The 12610-nt window shown below is 42.3% G+C and overlaps 1 protein-coding gene across 2 annotated transcripts in view; it reads left to right on the plus strand.

Annotated features, from left to right (window-relative positions):
- The window catches only part of RAB3B (RAB3B, member RAS oncogene family), a 51030-nt gene extending 40000 nt beyond the window's left edge, over nt 1-11030 (plus strand). For both annotated transcript variants that reach the window (XM_066325508.1, XM_066325507.1), the window contains 3 exons: nt 581-699; nt 5856-5980; nt 9120-11030. In XM_066325508.1, coding sequence (XP_066181605.1) covers nt 581-699; nt 5856-5980; nt 9120-9307 — 432 coding nt within the window. In that variant the 3' untranslated portion in view covers nt 9308-11030. The remainder of the gene's footprint in view (nt 1-580; nt 700-5855; nt 5981-9119) is intronic.
- The last annotated feature ends 1580 nt before the right edge of the window (nt 11031-12610 follow it).

Here is a 12610-nt window from a genome sequence, read left to right on the forward strand (position 1 = left end):
GGAACTCCATGGGTAAACAGAGTAAGGATGAACCAATAGAAGAGGATTAATAGATCTCATATTAGTATGTGCACCTCACACTCTTGTGATTGGGATATTCCATATTAAATTCACTTTCTGGAATAATGTTTATTGCATCAAATCTTTAATTTTTGTCTCTAACCTGAGGTAAGAAAGGAGTCACCCACAGCATCTACCTCAAGGACGTTTTCCTGACCGTGACACTGAATTGCAACATGGAAATATTTTCTGCCTGGACTTGTTATTTTGCCTCTGCTTTGAAGTGTCAGCTTTCAGTGAACTCTGCTAACATTTTATTATTGCATGGGGGCTGAGGCAGAGAAGAGCAATTAAAGGGTTGACATCTTTGGTATTTTTTTAATAGTACATGTGTCAAAATGCATTTAACAAATCATGGTTGATGCAAAAGCCTAATTAATGCTAAAATGTAAGTAGAGTTCATTTCACTTGGGAGCAACTGAGAATTTTAAAAATGTATAATAACGAAAAGTGGCTGCCTTATTTTAGATTTAGAGCCTAACTACAACTTCTGAGCAATGAATGTTCCTTTCTGTTGCAGGATACAGCTGGACAAGAAAGATACAGGACCATCACTACAGCCTACTACCGAGGAGCCATGGGCTTTGTGCTCATGTATGATATCACCAGTGAAGACTCCTTCAATGCTGTGCAGGACTGGTAGGAAATACTGAAACACTGTTGTTAGTGTTGGGTTTGTTTGGGTTTGGGCCAATTCTCTCGCCACAGTTGTTTGTTGAGAACATGAGACATCCCACCCTCCATCATCATGTTCTTTCCTCTTCACCTAAATAATTTGATTTAGAAATGTTCCTTAGAAAAAGTTCTGCAGCTTCACTTTATTGAAAAGGCTGTAATTCAAATATTGTAGCATGCTATAGTATTTGTTACTTTTAAAAGTTTCAATTTATTGTGAAGAAATTAATCCTTTATGAGATCTCTGGCTATGCTGCTAAAAATACAGATTAACAGTGGTTGTTCAATTCACATCTCAGGAATTTGGGGAAAGGCTGTGTTTCTCCTCAGCAGTGCCCTGTGACTCCACTCAAATGTCTTACAATCATTTCTGCTGGTTTCCTGGTTGCTCTTTGCTGCAGATAAGAATGGTCACCGTGCAAAGGAGGGCAGTGCAGTGGTTAATGTGATCTCCTGAGTCAGATTGATTTGCAGTGATCTTGGTGACCCACCGGGAGCATGTGACATCCTGGCTGTGGCACTGCTCCTAGCATCTGGCTCAGCCTGGCTTTCTGTTGAACACTTGTTCTGTATCCCCTAAGCCAGGCTGTAACTCAAAAGCTACAACAGTGTGATTTGTCGTTGCAAGTGATCTGTCTTTCCTCCAAAGCTGCCCAGTTTTTGTTCTCTCTGTTCACTGAAGCAGCTCTTCATGAAGGTCACATTCAAGATGCAATCTTCACTCCCCATCCCCAGTACCTCAACACCAAATTAACTGCAGCCCCATCCTGAGCAGCCCTTCAGCAGCTTGTGGTTGAGGAGTACATTCTTTTCTTGTTAGAAACACAAACTCAAAGGTTTTGCCAAAACCAGTTTTATCCAAGAAGCTTTGCTCATCCAGCTCAGATGAAGCTTTTTCTGCAGGTGTCTGCACAGGGGTGTTTTCCATAGGGGTGCAGGCATGTGAGCTGGGGCAATATCCTTCACTAAACTATAAATGTTTCCAGCTTGTTTTTCTGATGAAACAAGAGCCATATGACCACACAATTCATCTACCTGTCTGTCTATCTGTTGGTTCTGCTCTAGGAAGTTTAACTTACCAGTCTTACATTAGCCAAAAATGACCAGATCTCCATCTCTGAGCTGCCACTGTTTTAAAGTTTGCACAGGTGAAGTTTAACCTGAAGCTTTATATTGGAAGTAGTCTAAGGTCTGTTCCATCAAAGGCACTGGTGTGAGAATAAGAACTGGGAAAGGTCAGCTCTGTCTGTTTGACTTCACATCTTTCTGTGCCACAGGAGCTGCAGGAATATTTTTGCTAAGAGCACCTTGTCAGCCAAAGGACAGAGGTGAACCATCAGGGTGTTGTTCCTCTGTATGTCAGGAATCTTTCCAACCAGCTTTAAGGTCCTGAGCTCAAATGAGGTAGTGGGATGGATAAAAAGGACAATTTCCTTCCTTCCTGAAGCTTGTCCAGGGGAGAGATGAGGGCTCAGCCAAGCCAGCATCTCTGGGCCAGCAGAGTCCTCTAGTGGCTATTGCAGCCTGGAGATGGGTTTTTCCCATCTGCAGAATTGATACATAAACTTCCAAAGGCACAAGAAATGGAGAAAAAAGCTTTTGGCTGGTGCTGATGCTGCTCTATTGGTGTCTGCTGTTTTCTAGCAGAGCAAGTAGTATTCTTTTGTTGTTTTTGTTTTATTTTTCCCCACCATTCTGCATGATACAGTTATGATTTAAAAAAAATATTACACTAGATATGGTCTTCAGTCAGAGACTGTACTCTCTATAGAAAATTAAGGTGTGTGCTACCTGAGCTCCTGTATCTCCATCTCTGGTCCATTGGCATGTGACTGTTTTAACAGCCTCCTAACTGGATCTCATCTATCCACAAGGGAAATGAGAATATTCCTCCAGTCTGCCAAATGATTTCTTCCCTTGGAGATCTTTTACCCTCCCTCTTCTTATGGGGGGATGTTGTGAAGAAGATCCTGGTTTGCTTTGGGTCACTCACACCTCTCCTAAACCAAGTAAAGGCACTTTCTCTCCTGAGTGAGAGGATCTTGGCTGTATATCAGGTTATTTATACAAACTCTGTGAGTAGAATATGAATGCAAAGCAGAGTGTTTCCTTATTCGCATGAATCATCCCAATTAATGATGGTGATCTTAAAACCACTGAGAAAGAGACACAATTTAAATGCATTTGGGAATACCTGGAACATGACTTGTTCTCTTGTTCACTGGAAAATGCACAACATATCGTATGAGAAACCTTAAAATATGAAGCCTGAGTGATTTTTCCTTACTGCAGTGGGGCAAGAGTTCAGTCAGGTTATTTTACAAGAAAAAATATAAATAGGCAAACACAAAGATTGGTTTTGACTAATAATTGAAAATAAGTAATTTTTTCCTTTGAATGGATCTTTCCTGTAGGGTGAGTGAAAGGGTTAAATGAGCTTTCATAGCTTTCAGCTCAGTTTCTAGAATTATTTTTTAGTAGTCTTCTTTGATAGCTGTTATTTAATGTTGGGTTGATAGTTTTGTGTGCGAATAAATCAGTTGTTTATACCTCATTTGAAAATGCAATGGAACTAAAATATACTCAGTAGTAGAAACAGTATAGTAAATAGAAAATATTACGGGAGCTCTGCTTTGGACAATCTAGATAATTTCATAGAAGGGAAATAAAAATTGGTAAAATTTAACTTAGATACAAGTGACAGCTGGGTTCACAAATCATCAGCATTATTTATCTTTAACCCAAACTGACTTGTTGATACCTCCATGTAACTGTAAACCCGAGACTATTTTTCTTCTAAGCATGAAGCACAAAGTTTGTGCTTTATTGTTAATTTGGGGAATTCAGCACAAACAAGGCACAGCATTTTATTGGGTCACAGAAATATGTTTCTCCCAGTGTGTCTATTAGGTTGCCCTGGTAGTTGTTGAAACAGCTGCATCACATAAGCCTTGCTATTTATTCATTTATCCTTCCAAAAGCATCTGGAAATTTTCTGCCTTCCTTTTTATTTGGACATCAGGGGCTTTTTTATATGCTCTTCATAACTTGGTTGGTTGGTTGTTTTTTATTCCTACAAAGAATAAAGATTGGTGTTCTGTAAGAGGTTTTCCACTAATTTCTGCAAAACAAGGAGAAGGATGCATTTCTCTGGGAGAGCCTTCATGCTGTTGCTGCTTTTTCATTTTCTGAGTAATTCTGTTTAAATGGTTAAGATTTGGCAGTGTGTCCTCAGATGATGCCAGTGGCTGAAATGAATCCAGAGGCTGAACTGTGAGTCAGAAGAGAAGCCTGATTTTAGTTGTTTTAAATTGAACCTAGACTTTATTTCTCTCTATTGCATATGGAGGGAGTTTGGGGAGATTTCATCTTCTGGGCTTTTGTCTGATTTCTGCAGTCACCCTCTTCTCTGATGAGCCTTGAGAAACCCCAGTGTCCCACAAAAATTCATCACAGATTCAAATTAGCTCTCACAGGGCTTGTCTATCTACATGGAGACACCCAAAAGGGTGAGACTGGAGGGGCTAAAATCGGGATTGGAGTGAGTGTCTTTCCAGGGAGAGTATGAAGTTCCATTGCACACAGTCTTTGTTTATTTTTGCATGTTGCACTGTGGGTCTTGGCTGAGGTTCTCCAGGGCAGTCCAAGCAGACAGCCTCTTCAAGGCAAGCTGCAGAGTGAAATAACCCCTTTTTTTCCCCAGTTATCTGTGGAGTAGCATAGCTGGCTGCTTTCCATGGAAAAAAGCAAGTAAGCAACTCAGACTAATTAAAAATTGTCATTAGTAGATCAGAGCTGGAGGCTGCTACTAATTCAAAAGAGAAAGAATCAAGTGCTTTATTGTTAAGGGGGTTCAAGAAAACTTACACAGAAGTTTGAGTGGACTCCTGGCTCTCCTGGGAAGTGGCAGAATTCCTGAAACTGTAGCATCCTGCCTGGAGTGGTGTTGAGCTGGGGCAAAGAGTGGGAAGGTGAGTTAGGAAGTGGAGGAGGACGAGAAGTGTGGCTTTTGGAAGTGCAGCCTAATTACCCTTGGGGAGGAGGGAGCCTTCAAAGATAGAGCTGACTTGGTGAAGATAAAATAGCTTGTGTGGGTCTGAAAAGATGGATAAAAGTGAATGCTCCTGAGCTAATAATGTTCTGCTGCTGGCTCTGGGACACCTCTGGGACGACAAGGATGGTGGGAGAAGACTGGCCCCTCAGGATATACCAAAAAAAGATTCTATTTTGTCGTGGAAAAACTCTAAAAAGGCTAAGTGGAAGGTCAGAGTTCTGGGATCCACAGTGAGCTCCACTCCAGCACATGAGTCACAGAAAACTTTAGAGGCTCCAGCTTCTCCTGAGTGCTCCTGCCCAAGCTCCCATGCACTGCACCCCTGTACCACTGAAGTCAGTGCTAGTCTGTCATTGCAGCTGTTTTTTCCTGCCTTAGGTATCTTTTAGTCCTGCTGGGTTGAAGTATTTAGCTCACAGGGCCTTTCTTTGGTCTCATATCTTCCCTCTTTGGTAAATTTCTGTTTTCTCCTTTGCAGTTGTTTCCATGTTTCTATGGGATTTTCAGTCGCCACGAAGTTTTCCTGTTTGAGCAAAAACAACTTGATGCTTCCATCTGTTCTCATGGTGTTCATAAAACTCTACAGCAAAATGTGCTGCAGAAAACGAGAGAATTATTGTTGTTCTATCATATATATGAAGTTGTAAATCCAGCATGAAGTGTGCATCTACTGTGTGGCTTTCTTTATGGGACAATATCCTTAAGAGCTGTAATAGATTGTTGTTCCTCTGACAGATGAGAGCTGAAGGAGAATAAGCTTTACAAAAAGCCTTTTTTGTCCCTAATCTTCAAAAACTACTTGATTCAGGTTTTTTTTTTGTCTGGATCTTGTGATCTTTAAAACACTTGCAAATTCTTAACAAGAAACTTGGTTGTCACACGAAGTTAAGGAGTGGTAAAACAGAACAGTGCTGTGTGTTGTCACCAAGCCTGGTCATTTGTCCTTGAACCAACCCAGCTTGGGGATGTTGACAGTGTCATTAATTATACTTGTTTTCATGTTTTATATAGGATTGTATTTTGGCACAGCTGATGGAATGTAACAATCTCTTTTGACCTGCTGTAGGGCCACACAAATCAAGACTTACTCCTGGGACAATGCACAAGTGATCCTGGTTGGAAACAAATGTGACATGGAGGATGACAGGATTGTTCCCGTGGAGAAGGGGAAACATCTGGCAGATCAGCTGGGTACATGGAAAACATTTCTTTCTACCTTTTTTCCTCTGCTTCTTTATACTGTGTTCCTTTCAGTTTGTACAGTAATAAGTCCTTCCAGCAGTAATACTTCTATAATGGTTTCACAGCTAAGTATAATATATTTTAGGTTAATGTTTTACTTTTTTTGTGCTCAGTAGGCCAAGAATACCTGGTAGAATACTTGTAGTGTTGCTGTATTTATAAAGGTGATGTCCAGAGGTGGAAGGAAGATAAAGTCTATCTGAAGAGAAAAGCTTTTAGCAGCTCAGCAGAATGAAAAGAGAAAATGTTTTCATAACCATAATTCTGTCTGCGGGTCTCCAAGTACCATGTACTCATTGCAAATCAATGCAAACATTGATTTTTGTTGAAGCATTTTTTTTACTAAACAACGGAAAAGAAAGAAGTTTATATATCAGAACTGGAGAATTGAGTAAAACATACTTTGAAAATGTACTAGGCTTGTTTATCCAGGTAAGAAAATGGCATGTTATTGATGTGGGATAGAAGAAGCAAAACAGTTCCATTGAGAGGAAGCTGGGATTGCAATGAAAATTTTATAATGAAGAGCAAAGTAAACTCATACTACTTTATCATTTATTTATCACTTTTCATTATCTATTATACCGTATAAGATATTTTTAATATGAAATCAGGGCTCTGTGTTAAAATTTAACTATATTGTTGTCTTCTGTTAAAGAATTCAAAGGAACAAATAAATCTCGTTAAAATTTCTTACAGGTAATAGTGGGGACCTTTACATTGAGCATTAATGTTTAGCTTGTAAAAGGAGAGATTCTTACCAGACCCAAAGGAATCACCATCATCCTCAATTTATAAAATCCTGTGTTGTCTTTAACTCTTAAACAGTAATTGAAGGGTGCATAAAAACTGTTAAACTGGGAGTACTGGAGTTCCAGGACACACTGCATACATTGGTGTCGTTTAAAGTGTGGCCTTGAAAGTGTAAATTCTACACATGGCACACACAAAGTGGTCCCATTCATGGCTGAAGCCTTGAGGCAGTGCCATCCTAAACAAATAACAAGCAAATACCAAATTGGACCCATTGTTATTATTGCAAGAGAAAATCTTTACATGTAGGATTGGCAAAGCAAACAAAGACATGGTTAGTTTGCAAAATCAGTTATGGGTTATATCAGTTATATCTTTTTTACCCACCAGAATTTAATTTGCTTTTGAAAATATGAATGTGAACAAACTTGGATCCTGGCTTGCAGACTCTCAGAAAGGTTGTGGATGCATGTGTGCACCTATTTCCTAGGAATAATTACACTGCTAGTAATTGAAATTTTGTCCAGGCCAGTGTAGCAGCAAATGGAGAGTTTTATTTGAACTCCCACTCCAATTTAGACTTTCAGTGGCTTTTTTCTCCTCTCAAAATTCATCTGCTTGTTTCAATACAAACTTGGCATCTAGCATCTGAATCCTTTACGTGTGGGACACTTCAAAACACACACACACACACAGAAGGTTACCATAGCAACTGATTCCATCAATAGGAAACTGTTTTGTAGCAGAATCCCCAATGCTGCCCTGACCTGGTGCTTGTCCAGCTCACCCTGGAGAAACCACCCCAGTGCAGAGCAGCCCAACAGCCTTTGGGAAGTGCTGTCCCAGCTCTGCTCTTCTGTAACCTCCCAACTTCCAAAACACTCTTTTTAAAAGAGCTGGAAAATAGATCTGATTTTATCAGATCAGTTTTTCCTTATAGTAACTATGCTAATGTGTACAGCGTTATGTGAAATTATTTTGTGAGTTAAGTGGGAGGAATCTAATTGGATATTGACTGCATAAAGTGTTAATGTTCATCATAATGATTCACATAAGGGTTATCCCTTGGTATATTTATCTAAATTTGCATAGCGACATTAACATCATTGAAATAATTCCCTAATCAGATTAAGAAATTGTTATTAGCCTGAATGTGAACTGAACCAAAACAAATTGGTTTAGCAGAACCTAAGCCAAGGTTGGACTAACAGATATCTAAGTGCAATTCTCTGATTTCCTATGCTTTTTATTTTTGTTCATCATCAAAACAGCAAGTGGGCCAGACAGAACCCTGATCTGATGCAGGGCAGCCCTCCCTTGTTTGCCAAAAAGGCAAACAGCACCATCTCTTCACCCCTTGTCCCGTGAATCTTTAAAAGGGTGCAAATGGGGTGGATTCCTTCTTATCCCACCCGTGGAGGTGACTCAGCCTGCCAGCGGTGGCAGATTAATCAGTTAAGACACATTTTCTCTTTGTTTGTGGCAGAATCAAAGGAAACTGATGCAATGCGGAATATCCCCAGAAGGAAGCACAACAGAAAGGGGCTTATTGCAAAAGAAACTCTCCGTGGTGCCTCAGCTCTCGCTGCTGGCAGTTTAATAACCTGACAGAACACAACAACAGCCTGCTTGGCCCTCGAGGCCCCTGGGGTGAGGGAGACAAGGAGATGCTTCACAGTTCAGGGCACTCCTGCTGCTGAGGCAGGGTCTGGTCTGTCAGAGGCTGCTTCTCCCCTAGCCCCGGGTGGCAGCGGGAAGCAGCAGGAGCTGCTGCCATCCCCTCCTTGGTGTAACTCCAGCCTGGCTGCTCCGGGTTTGTTAATCAGAAAGGCTCAGTGTTTAAAGGGTCAAGGAGCGTTTTGCCTTTGAGAGCAGAAATTGGTCAGCAGAAGGAAAGCGATGCCGATCTTCCTTCTCGTTCTGGCCTCTGGCTCTAGCCCCAGAGGGCAGCAGGGGTTGGTAGAGCCCTTGGCAGGGCGGTGAGGAGCCCAGGGAGGATCCCCACACCTCGCTGGTCACCAGCTGCAGCCCAGGGGACCTGCACTGAGGAAAGGGGCAGAATTGACTCCCTTACCCTGCGTTTACCCTTACCTGCAGATGTGCTCACCAGGGTAATGGGAAGGATCCACGTGTCCTTTTCACTGTTAATGAAGCTTGAAAACTTTTAAAAGTATTTCTGCTCACTGTTCTGAGATTGTGAGAATCTACTGACTTCCAGGATTATCTGATGTCTTGTTTTCTTAAGGTAAATCCTGAAAATAAAAAGGTATTTTAAAAACCGTCATGAATCATCCGTCTCTATTGATAACTTTTGTTCACTTTTTCCCCCCCCCAGGTTTTGACTATTTTGAAGCCAGTGCCAAAGAAAACATCAACGTGAGGCAGGTGTTTGAGCGTCTGGTGGATATAATCTGTGAAAAGATGTCGGAGAGCATAGATTCAGACAGTTCCAGGGGCACTTCTGGAAGGAGCATGAGGCTCACAGACAACCCTCCCCCTTCACAGCAGAACTGCTCGTGCTAGTCACCTTTCACACTGAGAAATGTCCTTCTCCCCTGATTAAATTTTATCTTTTCATTTGTGGTGGTGCATTGTCATGTAGTCCAGAGGCAGAAGTGTCTGTTGTAGGAAACCGGTATGTTTGTTTAATGTGCTGGAGTGTTAATATTATATATTTCCTCAGACAGTAATTTAATAATCTGAAAAAATATTAAAGTGTAAGTGCCCCTCGTGTGAATGTCAGTTACACTGAAGAAAAATAATTGTGTAGTGGTGCAAATGTTATTTCTACAGAGAATGTTGCATTTTTTAATTATAAATTTGTCTATTGCAGAAAGAGTGTTTTTGTCAAGAACAGCAGGAAGCACAAAAACTAATTAGAAGGGATCAGGTCTAAGAGAAGAAAGGGGAAAAACCCTTATAAAGCAAGAATATGTTTTTTTAAAAAACTTAAATCAATCCCCAGGTGTTTTGAGAGTCATTGCTGCCCCCCAGACATGGACCTCAGTTTTTCTGTAGGATGGAGCAGAGAGCAGAGCATTTCTGTCTGACAGTGTGAGGTCCTGCAGAGTGTGAAGAGGAAGGGCACTGGATTTTGTGTCAAGTGTCTAAACAGGTGAAGAACACAGGGAGGAATCAAAGCTGCCAGGCTGGGGAGGAGGAGGAGGCCTTGCAGCCATCCCTGGATTTCCTTCCCTGTGCTTTGGCTGGTGCTGAGGGAAGGAGTAAGAGCCCTTCCAGGGACAGCCCTTGCCTCCAAACTTCTCCAGCACAGCTTGCAGAGTGCTGGGGGTGTCGCTGTGTTCAGCACATTCCTGTCCCTAATCCTCTCTTCCCCAGAATCCGACCGTCCTGCAGCCTTTTCCTTGTGTCCTGTAGTTTTACCTCTCCAGGTCTGGATCTTCTCTCATCAGCTGCTTGCTGGTGGAGATGTTGCAGGATGAAGGCAAAGGGGAGTTGGCTGCTGAATGCTCAGTTGGAGGCAAAAAAACATGTAAGACATGGAACAGCACTGTCCCAGAGAGATAAAAATACCAGAAGCCAAAATGTGAGTGTTGGCAGGTATTTGTGCCAATATTAGATTTTTCTTTCTGCACTTTGTTGTTGATTTGTTTTTTTTAATCTTGTTCTAGATGGGTGGGTGGAGGGCCTGGATTTTCTGGGTTCAGATTCAACCACAAAGTATAATTTAAGAAAAGTAAGTGGCTAATAAAACACAACTGCAAATGAAACATGGCAAAGACATCCTGATCTTGTGTGAACTTTTTGTGGCATCATGCTTTGAAGGGAGGCAAAATTTTTAAACTAAGTGGATATGGAGAGAAGTTTGCTGTCATGAGGGGAAAATTTTGGAAAGTTTCATGGGTTTACCTTTGATCTGTTCTCTCTTCTGACTGTGGGGAATCCCGATGTCAGGAATGGGAGTTGAGTGCCTGCCCTCTGCCCTGTAATGTGCTGGATCATGACACCAGTGAGTGCTTCTGTAATTTCCTTCTGTTGTGTCTCAAAGTGTAATAGCTTTAAGAAGAAAAGCACAAAAGTCTGGACAAAAACGTGACTCTTTTGGAGTGGTTTGAGCTCATTGTGCTAAAGGCTTGATCCCTCTGTTTGTTGCTTTTGGGAATCTCTACTGTGACATGTTCTGGGTGTGTGTGATCTCGTCCTGAGAGTGTGATTTGTGCAGTGCTGGGACTGTGGTTGTTGTATCTAAACCCCTGAAACTGCAAAATAAAGAGAAAATTACTCATTGGGTGTGGCCAGAGAGTTTGTGTCAGCTGCATTTTTTGCATTAGGAACCCTACACGTGTGTGAAGGAGAAATCTTTTTAATGCTTTTAAAATACATCAAATTACATTGAACTTTCTTTGACGGGGTGATGGTCTTTGAACCCAGCAATCTGGAATCCCTGTGTAGGTTTAGAACAGTGAAGAGAAGGATTATTTGGCCAATAAATGCATAGTGTTGTGTTTTAATTGTAGAAGAAGCAGGTTTTAGGGCAACTTGTATAACTAGCAATAATTAAAAAAAAAAAAAAATTCCACATCAGATTTTGAGCTGTGCAGATATAACTTAGTACCTCAGTGCAAATAATGATTTGTCAGCTCAGCAGCTCCCTGATAAAATAGATTCAGCAGAAATGGAATTTCAATTATTTTCTTTTTCCCTAGCTAAAAAGAGCTTTCCCTTTCCTACCCAATATATAATTGTGTTTTGTTGAGTACTGCTCAATCAGATTGGCTTCTTTAAAGAACACAAGTGCATTCCAGGCCCTACAACCTAGGATGGGCAGAATTGTTTTTCACAGGAGAAGTCAGCAGGTGGCTACATGGCAGCCTGAAGAAAAAAAGTTGAGAATTCTACCCTAACTCATATTGCATTGTGGAGAAGCCTAATACTTTTTGCAGAAATCCTGCAGAATTTATTTCGAATAACCATCACAGGCAAGTGATACATCTCTGCATTAATACATATCTTGTGTATCTCATCATCTTATGTTTGCTGTGAAGGAATGCAGGGAAAGCTTTTTGCCTCGAATGACGTGCAGCTTGTTTCAGTACCAGCGGTGAGTCAGGAGTAATTGTTACTTGTATTAAATTGTAAGAGGAATGGCCGAATATGAGACATTGATTTGTCAGGGCAAGGAAATAAACCTGCTTGAACTGAAGGCAAACTGGACATTTGTGATGTGGGCTTGCAAAGAGCCTTCCGTGTGACTGGCAGCGGCCGAGGATAGTCGTGTAAATAAAACAGCCTGGTTACAAGGTAAAAAAAGGGGTATTAGAGTATGAAAAGAAAGAGGCGACAGCTCCTCACAAGCGTCTCTCCATGGCACGTACAAAACACCACGGAGCGTGCTGTGCTCAGCAAGAGCCAAGGGAACCCTCGGAGTAGAGACGGGTCTTGGCTTCCATCTGGTGGGGAACTGAAGCACTGTTCTGTCAGGTGGACATGCAGGCGGAGTGCCCGCCCCTGTCGCTGAGGCTCGCCCCGGCCCTCGGCTCGGCTCGGCCCCGGCCCTGCGGCCCCGGAGCGGGGCAGAGGCGGGGAAAGCCGCGATAAACGCACCGTCCTGGCGGGGCCCTTGGGAAACGCCAGGGGATCCCAGCCGAGAGGCACAGCAGCGCTCCCGCTCCATCGGCGCTGCAGTGCCATGGGAGGAAAAGGATATCCGCAACCGGAAAGAGCAGGGAGCTGCCGAAGTGGCCACGTAAAGCAGACAGAGCGGTCGCGGTTCAGCAGCCATGGGTGCAGCCTTTACGCGGCTCAGGACACAGCCCGTCCCGCCGTCCCCATACCAGCGGCCCGGGGAATGCGGGGCCCCGGGGC

The sequence above is a fragment of the Sylvia atricapilla genome, chromosome 9 (genome assembly GCF_009819655.1).
Source record: "Sylvia atricapilla isolate bSylAtr1 chromosome 9, bSylAtr1.pri, whole genome shotgun sequence".
Taxonomy (NCBI): domain Eukaryota; kingdom Metazoa; phylum Chordata; class Aves; order Passeriformes; family Sylviidae; genus Sylvia; species Sylvia atricapilla.